The sequence below is a fragment of the Ipomoea triloba genome, chromosome 12 (assembly GCF_003576645.1).
Source record: "Ipomoea triloba cultivar NCNSP0323 chromosome 12, ASM357664v1".
Taxonomy (NCBI): domain Eukaryota; kingdom Viridiplantae; phylum Streptophyta; class Magnoliopsida; order Solanales; family Convolvulaceae; genus Ipomoea; species Ipomoea triloba.
In genome coordinates, this window is record NC_044927.1 from 26,049,171 (window position 1) to 26,065,617 (window position 16,447).

At 33.8% G+C, this 16,447-nt stretch overlaps 3 protein-coding genes across 4 annotated transcripts; all 3 read left to right on the forward strand.

The window, feature by feature from the left end:
• The first annotated feature begins 1,225 nt into the window (after positions 1 to 1,225).
• On the forward strand, positions 1,226 to 5,269 carry LOC115998267 (mediator of RNA polymerase II transcription subunit 31). 2 transcript variants are annotated; one of them, XM_031237788.1, is made up of 7 exons: positions 1,226 to 1,396; positions 1,486 to 1,583; positions 2,212 to 2,308; positions 2,495 to 2,573; positions 3,987 to 4,270; positions 4,364 to 4,425; positions 4,793 to 5,269. In XM_031237788.1, the coding sequence occupies exons 1-6, from the start codon at positions 1,338 to 1,340 to the stop codon at positions 4,374 to 4,376; spliced, it is 630 nt and encodes a 209-aa protein (XP_031093648.1). In that variant the 5' UTR covers positions 1,226 to 1,337; the 3' UTR covers positions 4,377 to 4,425; positions 4,793 to 5,269. The 2 variants fall into 2 exon arrangements, with proteins under 2 accessions (XP_031093648.1, XP_031093650.1); XM_031237790.1 differs by having other exon boundaries at positions 4,800 to 5,269.
• Positions 5,270 to 7,672: 2,403 nt separating this feature from the next.
• On the forward strand, positions 7,673 to 11,339 carry LOC115999173 (glutamate dehydrogenase A). The gene is made up of 9 exons (XM_031238968.1): positions 7,673 to 8,021; positions 8,474 to 8,587; positions 9,404 to 9,625; positions 9,738 to 9,812; positions 9,930 to 10,046; positions 10,148 to 10,398; positions 10,507 to 10,582; positions 10,681 to 10,767; positions 10,968 to 11,339. Exons 1-9 carry the CDS (start codon positions 7,914 to 7,916, stop codon positions 11,151 to 11,153), a joined length of 1,236 nt encoding a protein of 411 aa, XP_031094828.1. The 5' UTR covers positions 7,673 to 7,913; the 3' UTR covers positions 11,154 to 11,339.
• Positions 11,340 to 11,487: 148 nt separating this feature from the next.
• Positions 11,488 to 13,048, forward strand: LOC115999174 (light-harvesting complex-like protein 3 isotype 1, chloroplastic). Its single transcript, XM_031238969.1, has 3 exons — positions 11,488 to 11,912; positions 12,019 to 12,156; positions 12,527 to 13,048. Exons 1-3 carry the CDS (start codon positions 11,558 to 11,560, stop codon positions 12,784 to 12,786), a joined length of 753 nt encoding a protein of 250 aa, XP_031094829.1. The 5' UTR covers positions 11,488 to 11,557; the 3' UTR covers positions 12,787 to 13,048.
• The last annotated feature ends 3,399 nt before the right edge of the window (positions 13,049 to 16,447 follow it).

Below are 16,447 nucleotides of genomic sequence, written 5' to 3' on the forward strand. Positions count from 1 at the left end.
ATTGTCGATGTTTCTACAAGGCCTTCCTTCCATAATCACAAGTCACAAGTGCATAAAATAATTATTAATTTTCCCACCCTCTTGCATTCGATACTCCAATCTGCCATTCATTCAGCCAAAAGCCAGCCCAAAAGAGTAATTTTTATGTTTTGACCCAAAACACAAAAATAGTAGGGGTGGGCAAAACGATTCGATTTTACCCAACCGAATCGGTTCGATTTAGTATATTATTGAACGGTAGGAACTAAACCGAAAATCGTACGGTTTATACATACATACATATATATATATATATATATATATATATATATATATATATATATATATATAAAATATATTAATATTAATTAATAAAATAATAATAAGTTAAACATTCACAACCCTAAATTTCCTTATACTCCGTAGCAATTTAGGGGTCGTTTGGTTCACGGAATGCTAGATTACCTTAGGAAATGTTAGATTGTTGGGAATGTTGAATTCATGTGAATGTTAGAATCATGTATTTGGTTAAAATTGAGATATATATAATATAAAGTTGTTTGGTTGAAGGGTTGTTCTTTATGTTATAATAGTTATTTTACTTTAATACCCTCAACATTTTTCATGCATTTCAATATATGAAGTTCAAAAATTTTGTATTAACTTTTACTACAAAAAAAACCAATTCCTATATTAACTTTCACTGCAAAAAAAAAAAAAAAAAACCAATTCCTATATTAACTTTCACTGCAAAAAAAAAAAAAAAAAACCAATTCTTATATTAACTTTCACAGCAATACTGAGTATGATGCACTTCAATTTTGTATTAACTTTCACTGCAAAATAACCAGTTATTATACTAGGCAGATTAGGAATCAGTAATAATGCAAAAATAATTGCTCATTAAAAGATAATCTTACATTACCTAAGAGTGAAGGGTAGAGTATGTAAAAAAAAAAAAGCAAAGTAATTTTACATTATCTCAAAAAATCAAGGGAATCACATTCCCTTCAAAACAAGGAAAAAGCTTATGTTGAGATTAAATCTTATTCCAAGGGAATGTTAAATAACTTCAACCAAACACAAGAATGTTATATAACCAGCTAAAGATAACCCGAACCAAATGCCGCTTAGGGTTTTGTTAATAAAGGATATTTAAGGGAATCTCGTAGAATTGAGGGCATAATTGTCCATATGATCCGAAACGCGGGTGTATTTTGTCGATTGAGGATAAGTGTTTTAGTTACTCCGTAGTTTATAATTTGTTTTGGGACGAAAAGAGTGAAATCCATTTGAGCTCCTTTGCTTTCTCTGACAATTGGTTTTAGGGTTTCTTTCTGCTCAATTGATACACAGATATGGCTTTACTTTCCAATTCAGAATCTGATGAATTGTCCGCTAATGTTTCTTCGTCCCCGTAAGCTTCTCTTCTCTCTCAAAAATCCCTCCTTGGTATTGTTTCTCTCTCTCTAATGCTGTGCAAATTTTGTTTTATTGAAATTTCAGGCCAAAAAGCGTATACAAAGATCCAGATGATGGCCGCCAACGATTCTTGCTTGAATTGGAATTCGTTCAGTGTCTTGCCAACCCTACCTACATTCACTGTATGATTATTTCTCTTTGTGTAATTAGACTTAACAACGGAGTACTTGCTAGTTAGTTTTTAGGGATGGCAATGCGGGATGGCTACACCCATCACTCAATCCACCATATACTAGTTATATTGAAACATAAAATAATAGAAATATTCAAATATAATAACTAAATTATTAATCTTTTTGAAATAAACTTTTTAGTTTAGAACTAAAAATAGTAAAAAGTTAATTAGAGTTATAAAAACTTTTAAAATTAACTACATATTAATACTTATTTTAATATTAATTATATATATATGGCGTGTTTTGTATAACCGGCCATTTTTTTAGGACCCACATCGACCCACAACCCACTATCACCCCAAAAAACCTGATCTATGCAGGGTGGATTTGGGTAGACATATGTTGGATGGATTGAAATTGCCATCCCTATTAGTATGATTTGTAGCTGCTCTTATGCTGGTGTGATGAAGAAGTCGAATTATTGTATGTGGCACGTAATTATATTTATAAAAGATTGAATTTTGCTCTAAATTCAGAGGGCTAAGTTTATGGTTTTGGTAATTATGAACAAAAACAAAAGTAGTTCTTTTAGTAAATCTTTGTTTTTGTATTGAATGTTGAGTTGGTTATACAGATTTGGCCCAGAATCGATATTTTGAAGACGAAGCATTTATTGGATATCTGAAATACCTCCAGTACTGGCAACGCCCTGAGTACATAAAGTTTATAATGTGAGCTTTACTATTTAATTGCTGCTACAGATTTGGTCCAACTAATTGTCCTGTTGGGTATATTGTGTTTGCTTTTCTTTAGTCATTTTTAGTATTCATTTCATTTCTACTGGGATTATTTGGTGGATATATCACATATTTGATCAAATGAGTATCACTTATTTCCACCTAATTGATTCTTGTCAGGTATCCACATTGTCTCTACTTTCTTGAAATGCTCCAAAGTCCCACATTTCGGAATGCAATGGCACATCCTGCCAACAAGGTAGGATTTTTCTAGTTTGTGCAATGCTTTCACATGCTCTAAAGCTCATTGCCGTACATTTTACAACCTATCATGAGAAGCATTGTAAAGGACATGAATTACTCTGTATTGTTTACAAAGAGATTTATACTTCATTGCGTCTTTATCAAGGTGGGTCAGTGGCTCTTTAGAAACACACCAAGTTTCCATTTAATATGCTCCAATTGGACACAAGGCAATCCTGTATACTTAGAAGTGACAATACATAAATCAAAGAGTACTATGAAAAAATTATGGCAGGCTTGTTGGGGGATTAGCGGTGGTTCATTTTTACGTCCTTTAATTCTTCTCTTGTTGAGTTAGTCTTTGAAAATAAATTATGATTCCAACAATGGTATGCGACTGATGTTTGGTGTATTTCCTTATAAATTTGATTCTGTCTTTATCTCTCATTTTTGGAACTCTAACTTTTGATTGGGTCGGACCTAATAGATGGTGCATAGGTATTTAATGGCTAATTACTCTGATTCATATCAATTATATCATACTTTAGCTGTTTTCTGTCAATGGCTTTCAAATATCCACATTTTACTTTTGTTTGCCATTATTTTGGATTTTCCTTCGATGACAACTATTTACTGTGGCTGGGTTCTTTACCAAAGTGGAAAATTAGAGAATTTTCTGGAAAAACAAGAAATTGGAGAATGGGAAAATGGACAAACTTGTTTATTAAATTCAATTCTCCAATATCCTACTCCATCTCCAATCTTCACTTTTTCCTTGTTTTTGGAGAACTGAAAAACAGACTTCTCCAAATGGAGAAGTGGGAAAACATGCGTGAACAGTAATATTTCCAAGAGTTCACTGCTTCAAACCCCACCTGCATTTTCCCTTTTCCCTCCCCCTCCGCGCACAGCAGTCTGCATTTTCCCTTTTTTCCGCCTTCTCCTTTCTTTCTTCCCCCCACCCCCCCACCCCCTCACCCACCCACCCATTTTTTTCCCTTCGTTCGTTTTTCCTTCTTTCTTTCTTTGTAATGTTATTTTATTTGTATGTTTCTCCCCCTGTGCGTTGTTATTATTATTATTATTACCCCTGTAGGTTTTGCGCATTTTATTTTGCAATCAAACTATGTACTAAAATGATTTAAATAGTTATAATTATTTAGTAAAATGTTTTTATTGACTTTTGTTACCTTTTACCCATTTACTATTACTGTATTGAATTTATTTTTATCTTAAAGTTTGTAAAATGAAATTAAAAGAAATTTGATGAAATGGAAAACTAGAGAATTGGATAATGAAAATTAGAAAACTGGAGAAATGGAATACTGAAAAATAAAGAACAGAACAAGTAAACAACGTTAAGCATATTAGAGTTTTGTTGTGTTACTATCTTTTATTAGGACTGATCTTCAATGTCTCTACAATGTAGGAATTGGCACATAGGCAGCAATTCTATTTTTGGAAGAACTACCGAAACAATAGGTTGAAGCATATTTTACCGAGGCCGCTTCCCGAACCTGCAAGTGCACCGCCAACTTCTGCTCCACCCGTTCCATTGCCATCAACAGCTGCAGCTGCCACTGCTGGCCCTGGTCCTGTCCATCCTCCAGCCACCGCTTCATCTCTCTCTCCAATGCAATATGCCATTCCCACTGGATCTTCTATTGCTAAAAATGATCCAAGGAATCCGGCTGTGGACCGAAGAAAGAGAAAGTATGTTTCTACTGTCTTTATATTCTCTTTTGTTGTGAAAGTCGACAGTGTTCGGAATAATTCAACGGTTGTTAACGTGCACAAATTTTACAGGAAAGATGGGTAATGCCATTGATCTGGACACAAGTATTGGCGCGCTGATGATACATATCATGGTAATTTCTCTTGCGTGTGCGTATTGGGTTAACTTTAGGCTTTTCTTAATATGGTACTTGCTGTTGACCCTTTTCTGAGAAGCAACATAACATTCCTAGTTGAAAGTAAGTTGCATTCGTCTGCTCACCACTGAAATTCAATTTGTGATTCTTTAAAACCCAAAAAACAAAAAAATTGTACTTTACGCTGAGTAGCCTTCCTTATTTGATTTTTGAACGCATGACAATGGTTTGAATTGAGGATGAGTTCTCTCAACTCTCGGTCTTTCCAAATATGTGGAACTAGATGCATATTTTCTCCTGGTTTTGTCCGTTTATGCAAAAATGTTTGTTTGTTTTAGGATCAAATCTAATTAGCATGAAACACTTTGCAGGTTGTATAAATCGTATTGTTCCCTTGCTGCCAAACCATTGGATTTGCGGGCCCCAAGCACCGTTCAGCATACAGTTTTTCATACTGTGAAAATGGCCATTGCTATCCATCTTAGTTTCAGGTTATAGTTTTATACAGTTCCCAGGTGAACAATTTTAGGGGTTTGTAAGATTCAGGGTAGGTGAAGGGTTGGTAGATTTATTGTTTTCATCTCTCTTTGCTCTAATCTGGAAATTGGAATGAAGATAAGATTATGGATGAGACGCGGCTATTCGCCACGGCAGCTCCTATCACCTTGGAAACAACTACCTTTGACTGCAATCTTCAAAAGACGTACTTAGACTGCCTGCCTTGTTCTCTCCTCCTTAATATATGTAATGTAATTAACGAACGTTTGGTTCCAAGAAAAACAAAATTAATACACAATTACTGTCTTCATTCAATGTATTCCAAGTTTAACTTTCCTTTCTCTCCTCAATATATATGTATTTCAATTTATTATTTGACTTTCCTTTTTCTCCTTGCATCAAATTAACAAGTTCAATTCTATATTCTGGACTCCATATTTCATCTTAATTTCAAGACTCAACACTAATTATACACTTTTGTACACAAGGAATTTATTCCAATGAATAACTATAACCTGAAAATCATATTGTCAGCAGTAAATGATTCCAATTCTTGAATTTAATGAATTTTTTAAAGATATAATCATTTATCATATAATCCTTCTTTCGGAAACTTTAAAATTTGAATGCAAAAATAATAACTTGAGAAATTGGCACTTTTTGCCGCACGAGCTTAACTCGACAGCATGGGAATTATGTTTAAAATAGATATATTTCTTGCCCTCTGGTTGAGGGAAGAAAAAATTCGCAGTTTGAAACCAAAAAAAAAAAAAAAAAGATTTTGTGCACTTTTTCGATAACTCCAACAAAGAGTATATGTACCATGTCAGACGTGGATGTAGAAGTTTCGAAGATGATAACAACATCTCTGCACTTTTTCGATACCTTTTGGTGATTCCTTTTCACTGACTCCCATTCCAATTTTTAATAACCATTCACTCAAAGTACCAATCCGATACCCATTTTTTCACTTTCACTTTTATGACACCACCAAAGATTTTGTGCCACATTCTGAGATGTACAATATTTCAAGGGGTTTTTTTTTTTCTAGAAGTTTTTATGCGTCACTTTATATAATAATTGATAAATATTTTACAATTTATTATTATTAATTTTTTGTATATTTACAAGTTACTTTACTATGGTTGGTGTTAATATTAATTATATTTTAATTAAATTTGGTTTACCTCATTTTATGCTGTCATTTTTATTAAATTAAAATTTATCTGATTTTAAAAGAGATACCATGTATATATACATACATTCAGGGAATGTTCCTATTTAAATAGTTTTGCCAACAAAATGAATTTAAGTATAATTATTATTATTGCAGATATATATTTAAAGCTCATTAAATATAATAGATTAGTATCTGCGGAACGATACTATATTATAAAATTTTTTCCCACTATGGAAACAATGTTTAATTAAATAAAATTAGTTTGCTTTTGAAAAAAAATATATTAGTTTGAAAATTTCTAAATAGTAAAGGATGAATTCTCAAAAAAAAAAAAAAAATAGTAAAGGATGAAAGAGTAGTAGTACTAAAAAAAAAAGATTAACATTACATTCCTTTTTTGATCCCATCTCATAATTTCACCCCTAATTGGTAGTACTAGTTTTTTTTTTTTTTTTTTAAAAAAAAAAAAAAAATAGGAAAGGATGAAAGAGGAGAAGTACTAAAAAAAAAAGATTAACATTACATTCCTTTTTTGATCCCATCTCATAATTTCCCCCCTAATTGGTAGTACTAGTTTTTTTTTTTTTTTTTAAAAAAAAAAAAAAAATAGGAAAGGATGAAAGAGGAGAAGTACTAAAAAAAAAAGATTAACATTACATTCCTTTTTTGATCCCATCTCATAATTTCCCCCCTAATTGGTAGTACTAGTTTTTTTTTTTTTTTTTAAAAAAAAAAAAAAAATAGGAAAGGATGAAAGAGGAGAAGTACTAAAAAAAAAAGATTAACATTACATTCCTTTTTTGATCCCATCTCATAATTTCCCCCCTAATTGGTAGTACTAGTTTTTTTTTTTTTTTTTAAAAAAAAAAAAAAAATAGGAAAGGATGAAAGAGGAGAAGTACTAAAAAAAAAAGATTAACATTACATTCCTTTTTTGATCCCATCTCATAATTTCCCCCCTAATTGGTAGTACTAGTTTTTTTTTTTTTTTTTAAAAAAAAAAAAAAAATAGGAAAGGATGAAAGAGGAGAAGTACTAAAAAAAAAAGATTAACATTACATTCCTTTTTTGATCCCATCTCATAATTTCCCCCCTAATTGGTAGTACTAGTTTTTTTTTTTTTTTTTGAGACAATAAAAACTCGCAATTATTATCTGATAGTGTGTAATGAATAAAATTTCGCTTATATATAATAGCACACAAAGTCACAAATCACTTCTATCTGATAGTGCGACAGGCTCCACCGAGAGAACGTTGACAAAAATTGAGCCGTAATTTCTTTGTAAGAAAATCATGTTCCATCCGGTCACTCATTTTGAATATTTTTCTATAAATTAAAGAATATTTTATCGCCTTTTATTTTTATCTTTTTGAAAACCTAGCCTTTTATTTTGTAGTAAGTTACTTATAAACTTTCCTATTATGCCAAAAAATATCTTTTATATACAATATTTGTTTGAGAAATCCAACAATATATGTATATATATACTCCGTATATTACATAAAAATTGATTGTCTATTTTGTCTAGGACAAGAAATTACCCACCAGTCGCCGCGTACCTATATCCGCCGACGCCTTAAAGACCAAAAATTCAGATTGTTCAAATCTAACACTGTCATAGCCCCGTCAGACCTACCATATTTTTACAATCTTTGCTTCTTTATTTTTTTTCTCCATATATATAAATATATAACATTGCTGCTCTGAAATTCATAGATCACAGTTCCTTTTTGTATCGTCCTGTTTCCTTGGAGTCTTTTGATCTGCTGTCTTTTTCTCTCTCTTTTCGTCGGAGATTTGCCTGTCATGAACGCCCTTGCAGCCACCACTCGTAACTTTCGCCAGGCGGCTCGCATTCTTGGTCTCGACTCCAAAATCGAGAAGAGTCTCCTCATCCCCTTCAGAGAAATTAAGGTTATGTGTTTCCGATTATTGTACTGTGTGATTGGTTTTTTGGATACTTTAATCAATTCGATTCAGCTTTTAGGTATTGAGTATTGAGTGCCTTTTTAATGGGAAAAGCTCGAAAAGTAATGATTTTTTCTGAATCTTTTCGACGAACCCAAAGGGGAAATTAGGAAAAGTTGAGATCTTTTGATTATATTAAGCCCTATTTTAACGTTTTTTATTGCTTGTACACAAAAAGTCCCTCACCCTTAGCCCTGTAGCCCCACACCTCGGTCCAATAATACTAAATCACGGTGATTTAGTAACTTATTATCTGGTAGGACCAGTGTCCCGACCATATTTTGAGTGTCTCGGGTGCGGGGCCCACAATCTACCAACAGGAACCAATGATTTTTTTTTTTTTTTTATTGATGGTTTAGCTATAGAGACAAAGTCTGATAATGATGGTGTTTGATCAGGTGGAGTGCACAATTCCAAAGGATGATGGAACTCTGGTGTCCTTTGTTGGATTTAGAGTGCAGCATGATAATGCTCGTGGGCCCATGAAAGGAGGAATCAGATACCATCCTGAGGTGATTGTTCTTGATTTAGTTATTCTATTCCAATTTTTAAAGGGTTTTTTTTAATGACTTCTTATTAATATATTTATTGATGATTTGTTTGTTTCTTGATTTTAATATTTGAATTTGGTGAGGGGTTCATGTTTTATATTCCAAGATTTGCCCCTTGTTTCAGTGTACTATTACTATACCCAGAAATTTGAAGTGAATCTGCATTCTCATACACTCATGTACTATGTAGTCCATTAACTGTCTCCTTAGTATAGTTCTGAGGACTTGATGCTGTGTTACCTATTGAATCGATACTCGACACTAGTCGCTTTAAAAGAATTTGTTTCTGCATTCTTTGGATCGTAATGACTCGATTATATGCCTTGCAGTTAAACGAACCACTGCATCTTCTGCTATATGTTTTGAATGATCTTTTTTGGATTTAGGTTCACAAGAATGTTAAAAGGTCTTCAATTTGTCCAAGTTTTGCAATAGTAGTTAATTGCAGATGACTATTATGAATTGATTAATTGGAATTGTTCAATAGTTTTGTGTAAATTTTATGGGGTTTGGAAGGAAAGGAAGGTACTGTTATTATCTATACGTGAACAATTGATTTTATTATCATCCAAACTTGGGTAGTGTTCAGTGAAATCATTGGTGTTCTTAGCTCATACATTCTAAGATTTGCTTAGTTTATGTACCAATGCTGCTTTAAGATTTTTCAGATCTTGTCAAATATCGTGTCCGTGCTTCTGCTTCCTATCGTTGTTTATTTAGTTATGAATTATGATATGTAACTGGTATGCTGAGATGTCTTCTCTTCACGTATAAAAGGTTGACCCCGATGAGGTAAATGCCCTCGCTCAACTGATGACCTGGAAGAGTGCCGTGGCAGATATTCCATATGGTGGAGCTAAGGGTGGGATTGGATGTACGCCTAAGGATTTAAGTAAGAGTGAGTTGGAGCGCCTTACGCGTGTCTTCACCCAGAAGATTCATGATCTTATTGGCGTTAATACTGATGTGCCGGCTCCTGATATGGGCACTAATGCCCAGGTTTGTTTGTCCTTTACAATAAGTTCTTTCTATAAATTTTGCCAATTTCATCCTGTGGCTAAAATGTAACCTCGGTAAAATGTTAATTTATACGTTGCCTTTCAATCAACAGACTATGGCTTGGATTCTGGATGAGTATTCGAAGTTTCATGGACACTCACCTGCTATTGTTACAGGAAAACCAATTGTAAGTTCTTTTGAGCTGACAGTTTTGTTTCTGTTATATTGTAGTAAGCATTTAAAAATAAATTTTTTTATACAATATTAGAATGAATTGCTTATCTAAAATTCTATTTGTTGTTAGGATCTCGGGGGCTCCCTAGGTCGGGAGGCTGCAACTGGGCGTGGTGTGGTTTTTGCCACCGAAGCTTTACTTGCTGAGCATGGAAAAGCGATTAAAGATTTGACCTTTGCCATTCAGGTTGGCTTTTACGAACTTCATGTCTTACATTTTATCATTATATTGTTTTTGGTTTTTGGTTTTTGTGTACCAACTACGTTTTTGGTTTTTGAACTCTTTAGGGATTTGGAAACGTGGGATCTTGGGCTGCAAAGCTTATTCACGAGAGAGGTGGTAAGGTAGTTGCAGTTAGTGACATAACTGGAGCGGTCAGAAATCCAAACGGGATTGATATACCTGCTCTCCTCAAGCATAAAGAGACAACGGGGGTAATAACTAATTTCAGTGGTGGGGATGCCCTGGATTCAAACGAGTTGCTGACACACGAATGTGATGTTCTTATACCGTGTGCTCTTGGTGGAGTCCTAAACAGGTTCAGACGCTAACTCCCCGTTAACCTGATACTATATCATTAACAGAATTTATCGTTTTTCATACATTTGATACAAACTTTTCTTGTTTCTTCTGATTCCCTCTGTAGAGAAAATGCTGCAGATGTCAAGGCCAAGTACATTATCGAAGCTGCTAACCACCCCACTGATCCAGAAGCCGATGAGGTTTTTTTTTTTTTTTTTAAAATTTATTTCCGAGGTTCAAACTTTTATAAACAAGCATGCGTAAATTTCTTTTTTCTAAAGCTCGTTATCTGGTGCAGATTTTGTCTAACAAAGGTGTTGTAATTCTCCCGGACATATATGCAAATGCTGGAGGTGTGACTGTGAGTTACTTTGAGTGGGTTCAGGTAATGTTCATTCATTTAACCGCTCAAAAGAACATCAATACACTTCCTATCTCGAAATTTAGATCATTTAACATCTCAAAAGAACATCAATAAACTTTCATCCGGAAAATTTGGCATTTTCTTCGAGTTTTTGGACACTTAAACTGTGAAATTGCCCCGAAGATATTGTAGTTAAAATTTTATTTCGCTTTCTTTTGCAGAACATTCAAGGGTTTATGTGGGACGAGGAGAAGGTTAACATGGAGCTTAAGAAGTACATGTCAAAGGCTTTCCAGAACATTAAGGGCATGTGCCAGTCCCACAACTGCAATCTACGGATGGGGGCGTTCACGCTCGGGGTGAATCGTGTGGCACGTGCTAGCGTCTTGAGGGGTTGGGAAGCATAATTCGCTTTCTCGTTTTACTTGACATAGTACCTTATCATATATAGTCGAAACCGGCTGTGGAAAAGCCGGGATCTCTTTCATTTTTCATTAATCGTGAAACTTTTTCACTGACCAATTGGAGTATACTACACAAACGAGACATTCATTTTCATTTTGAATAATTAATAGAAAGGTGACTTTATTCCAGATTCTTGAAGTCCACCATTTTTTACTGTCTCTTTTAGTTTCTGTGCATTTTAGTATGGAGTAATGTTTTTCTGCAGCAAAACAGTATGGGCTGCCATGTCTGTTTTTTTTTTTCTGAAAAAGAACGAAAACGATAAGATCAGATTCTTTATCCCAAAGTATGGGCTTCTTGGCTATTGCATAAAGACTGCAAAAAATATCCATAGATTTTTGCAGCCATGTCATCTCTAGGCATTACAGCTTCTGTGCAGAGAGCCTCGAGCTCTTATCATGGCAGTAAGAAGCAATGGCGTAAAGTTCACGCCAAATCTCTGCAATCTCCAGGGACAAAGCGGGCAAAAAGCCATGTCGTGACTACTAAAGATGTCGAGGGCCACCATAACGAGCTGAATGTGGTTGAAGTGACAGAGAAATCCGGTTTGCTGGACGAAGATGAGAGCCGAGGAGATGGTGGAGGCTCGGTGTCTCGTTCCTCTCCGAGATTTTCAGATGAGCGGTGGAGAAATGGTACTTGGGACCTGAACATGTTTGTGAAGAATGGGAGAATGGATTGGGATGCAGTCATTGTTGCAGGTATTTATCACCTATGTGTGTTTATGATTATCGGTTGTTTACAAAATTTAGGAGATTTTGCTCTTAGCTCAAAATCTCAAAGCGTTTATCGTGTTCGTGTTTACAGAAGCGAGAAGGCGAAAACATCTCGAATTGTTCCCTGAAGCAGCAACAGATCAGGAACCAGTTCTCTTCAGAAGCTCCATCATACCATGGTGGGCATGGATCAAGCACTCTCACCTCCCAGAAGCTGAGCTGCTAAACGGTAAAAACTCGAAACACCCTTATCGTTGAGCATATAACATATGAAATATAAACGTATCAGGCTAATAACTGATTCTATTACATTGTAATATCTGTTCATCTATACTTTCTCAACCTGTTTATCAGGCTAATAACTGATCCTATTACATTGTAGTATCTGTTCATCTATACTTTCTCAACCTGTTGAAGCACAAAGAGTCATTCGCCTCCACTGAGGCTCGATCTCATGACCTCCCATATGGAACAGTCACTACATGCTATCCTAGCATAAGGTGCTTGGCAACTTCGGGGTTTTAGTTGAGACAGAATTCGATACCCACACCTTACTACAATTTACACTCATTAGCGAAACTGTCAATTCTTGAATTCAGGCAGGGCTGCAATGCTGGGATTTTTCATGTCCTATATCGTGGACGCTCTGACAGGGCTCGATGTCGTTGGCCAAGCTGGGAATTTCCTGTGCAAGGCTGCGCTTTTTGCGACAGTCGGGGGCGTGATGCTGTTCAGGAAACGACAGGATTTCGATAACCTGCGAGATCTGGTGGACGAGGCAACGTTTTACGACAAGCAATGGCAAGCATCATGGAAAGATCAGAACCATGCTGATGGTTCAGGGCAACGTGAGAAGTAGTAATCTTCATGGATTTCTGCTAAGCAGACATGATTTCTCTCATGAAATGAAACTCTTGCACTATCATAAGATGTTGGATCTTATTTTAGTCAGCATAATTCAGTGAATGAAAGAGGAAAAACACATACTTTTGTGTGATATTTTACTCGAGAGAGAGTTTTGAAGTGTTACCTGATATGAATAAGATTAGTTTTGGTGTGTGGTTCTAGTTGACTGATTGGTTGAGAAAACATTTTTTCATACAAATTTGTTATTCTCGGTATCTCAGCAGTGTTTGATTCAACATGAAAATCAGAATTAAATATTTAGTAAATAAGAACGTAATTGATCAAAATCAATAATAATCGACAGAATAATGGAAATGACAAATTATTGTGTGGACCATGGTTCATTGCTGTGTGGACCATGAATATAAGGTAAATTTTTATTATACTAAAACTACATTATTTTTGTACTGAAGGTACATTATTTCATAGTATATATAAAATAATGTACTCTAAAATAATGTACTTTATGTATAAAAATAATATACTTTTAGTATTAAAAATGTATTTTTTATTTATGGTCCACACAACTATGTGAACCATTGTCTATGTAATAATGATGGAATAAAAATAAGGCTGGCCTAACATGACACAACACAAGGCTATAGCAGGAGGAAAGGCCCCAAAAAAACCCAGCCAGATCGAGGCCCACTTGTGCTAGTCCCACAAATTATTTTGTGTACTCGGGTTCACTTTTTAAGGTAGACTCGGATCCACCTTTTAAATTTCTCACCTTAAACAAATTTATTAAAATTAAAACAATTAATGCACGTCAATGTGGTCGAGTGCCGAAGTGACTCTTTCCTATGGAAAGTCATGAGTTTTTACCCCAATAGAAAAATTCATCATGAATTTATCAATAATAATGTCATTCTCAGAACTATTATTTTGTTCTCATCAATATGACATTTATGCTACTTGAATATTATTAATCTCTGTAGGAGTATATTTTAATACTGAAAACTATAAATGAAAGTTGTTAGGGATCTGATGATATGTCTCTTTCTGATTATAATTTTTAAGAATTGTAAGAACAAATCAACGATCAGAGCTCTTTGACAATGATGATATGATGATAACGAGAGGAAAAGAATTGTTTGAATTATTTATAACTTAAAAATCAACTCATTTTATAGTGCCCCAGCTGCTTATTTTCAAATCTAGACTTGGTCTTAACTTGTATAGAGATATATAGAGATAGAGGAGTGTATAATTTGGTTTGATCGATTTAGAAATATAAATTTTAATTTAATTAGTTAATGGTTAAAACATTTGATAAAACTCATCTCATATTATAGCTAGTGTCCTTATTCTCATGGGATTATGGATTTAGTCCTTGCATGTCATGAAAAGATCAACTGATTGCATAGTGTTGGCATTGTTCCCAACTTCCCATGGAATTGAAAATTAAACTTTGTCCTAGCAAATAGAGAGAACACATCAAGTACAAATATTTATTACAACGAAATCATGGGCTTAACTCTAACATGCAAATGTAAAGTAAAACCCAACTCATTTTATAATGTTGTCATTAATCTCATGGAGTCGCAGACTAAGTCATATCATCATCTAGAAAGAACATGTCAAGTAAAATATCAACTTATGTACTAATGTCTTTATTATCACAGTGGAATAATGAACTTAATTTTAACGTGCACGAAAAGCATGTCAAAAAAAAAAAAAACTATCAATATTCTCGTGAAATATAATCACAAACCTAGTCATAACATGTAGAGTGTGCATGTCAAGTAATCAATCCATTTTAGAGTCAAATTAAAACAATATCCTTTAATTTATTCTATCATGTTGATTGGCACCAATGTGATAATGGAATTGACTATTTTTTAAGTACTATTAACTCCGTTACAATATAGTATATGTTCATACATACTTTGTCAATCTGCTAAGACACAGAAAGTCAATGTCCACACTGAGATTCAAACTTATGACTTCTCACTTAAGAGAGACATAGTTATGTTGTTCGACCATCAAGTCTTTGTCAGTAAATTAAATATTATTGTTTCACAACTACCAATCAACATAACCCGCCTCTTACTAGACATTAGATTAATTGGTCGTCGTCAATGGCGTTATAAGGGTTGAGTCGTTTGGACGATATCGATCACCCAAATACGAATGGTACGGTTGTTTTATTCAATTCCTCCTAAATTAAAGCACTAGCAAAGTTTATTCAAGTTCTTCTAGAATGATATGATGGATTTTTTACGCATCAACTATTTCCTATTTCCTGATTTTATATAAAATTAAAGCATTTAACGTGGGTTAGGATCTAGCACTTACTGCTACATCAAAAGTTTTCATGTTACGTGTCTCAGAATCATGCGCAGTTACCACATTGATTTACTTAATTATTTGTGATCATTTGCTTGATAGAGTCAAACCTAGACTGATTTATCTACCGTTAGGATCACAACGCAAACTGATTTACTTGGTTCAATTCTTTGCTGGTTAGAATCACAATCTAAACTAATTTATCTCATTTTAATTTTTTATTGACTAAGTTCGCAAGATGAGTTACACACGTAGTACTTTTTTGACTCAAGTTGATGATATCCAATTTTGAAAGAGCAAAGAGTGAAAGGTTAGCACAAAGCTATCTTTTGAGAGTAGAACAAGGTTGTCGACCGCCTAACTTATAGTGGTGTTAATCAAGACTATGAACGAATTAATCATGATAGCCTTCCTTCAGGGACGACATGTCTGATTCTTGAGGATTCTATGGGCGTGACTAATTTACATAGGGCATTAGACTCTATCCACCTCTCCCCTCCCGTTTAATAAAAAATGATTTTTTTTTTTTTGTAAATTAGATAATTAAATTAAAATACTCTAGCAATGGAGTAAAATAAATATATTTAGATAAATGATTCGTAAAGTAGACTTTCAATGAAAAAGTCTACTTTAGTCAGACCACGTGACTTGTGGAAAAGAAACAAATTAAAAAATTGATGGCCTCAATTTTCTCAATGACACCTTAGACTTTGAAATATTTGATATATTCTCCCTACGAGAGCTGCTCTCTGAATCCTAACAAAAAAAAAAAAGTCCCTTTCATTTTTATTTAAAAGCAAGGGGGTCCATCTTTAATATTTATTAATTATCAAATCCGAAAAGTATTATTATTGTTGTTGTTGTTGTTTTCCAGTAATACTTAAAGTTCATATGAAAATTTAATTTTGACAATACCATCTTTGTTGAGCTCATCACACAAGGTTTTCTTAGTGTAATTTACATTTTTTGTTTGGATACATAACACATCAATATTCAAGATATAGTTAGATGTTAAATCATCTATTTTTAACAGGTTACTTTATGGTAACATGTTAAAAAGACTTAATAGCACATTTTCTTCGAGCTCGAGTGTCTAATTGAAACTTTGTATTGTTTAAAGGGTTAATTGTAATTCTCTAAATATGGTTATTGTATTTTCTAAGTATAACATTTTTCACCTATATGGATGCCACATGTATTGTATATTTTACATCTTTTCTTTAGTCAAATTTATTTTAAAATAAAATCAAATGATTCAAGACAATAACGACTACGTACACATTTGGATATATAACTATAAATGTACATCTTCATTAGCCAACCTA

Bases quoted from the DNA above. Each gene is read 5' to 3' on its own strand.
- LOC115998267 (XM_031237788.1), top strand. From the start codon at position 1,338: ATGGCTTTACTTTCCAATTCAGAATCTGATGAATTGTCCGCTAATGTT. The intron at 1,397-1,485 runs GTAAGCTTCTCT...TTGAAATTTCAG, and splicing joins GCTAATGTTTCTTCGTCCCC to GCCAAAAAGCGTATACAAAG. The intron at 1,584-2,211 runs GTATGATTATTT...TTGGTTATACAG, and splicing joins CAACCCTACCTACATTCACT to ATTTGGCCCAGAATCGATAT.
- LOC115999173 (XM_031238968.1), top strand. From the start codon at position 7,914: ATGAACGCCCTTGCAGCCACCACTCGTAACTTTCGCCAGGCGGCTCGC. The intron at 8,588-9,403 runs GTGATTGTTCTT...CACGTATAAAAG, and splicing joins GAATCAGATACCATCCTGAG to GTTGACCCCGATGAGGTAAA. The intron at 10,583-10,680 runs GTTTTTTTTTTT...TATCTGGTGCAG, and splicing joins CTGATCCAGAAGCCGATGAG to ATTTTGTCTAACAAAGGTGT.
- LOC115999174 (XM_031238969.1), top strand. From the start codon at position 11,558: ATGTCATCTCTAGGCATTACAGCTTCTGTGCAGAGAGCCTCGAGCTCT. The intron at 11,913-12,018 runs GTATTTATCACC...TCGTGTTTACAG, and splicing joins GGATGCAGTCATTGTTGCAG to AAGCGAGAAGGCGAAAACAT. The intron at 12,157-12,526 runs GTAAAAACTCGA...TCTTGAATTCAG, and splicing joins AGAAGCTGAGCTGCTAAACG to GCAGGGCTGCAATGCTGGGA.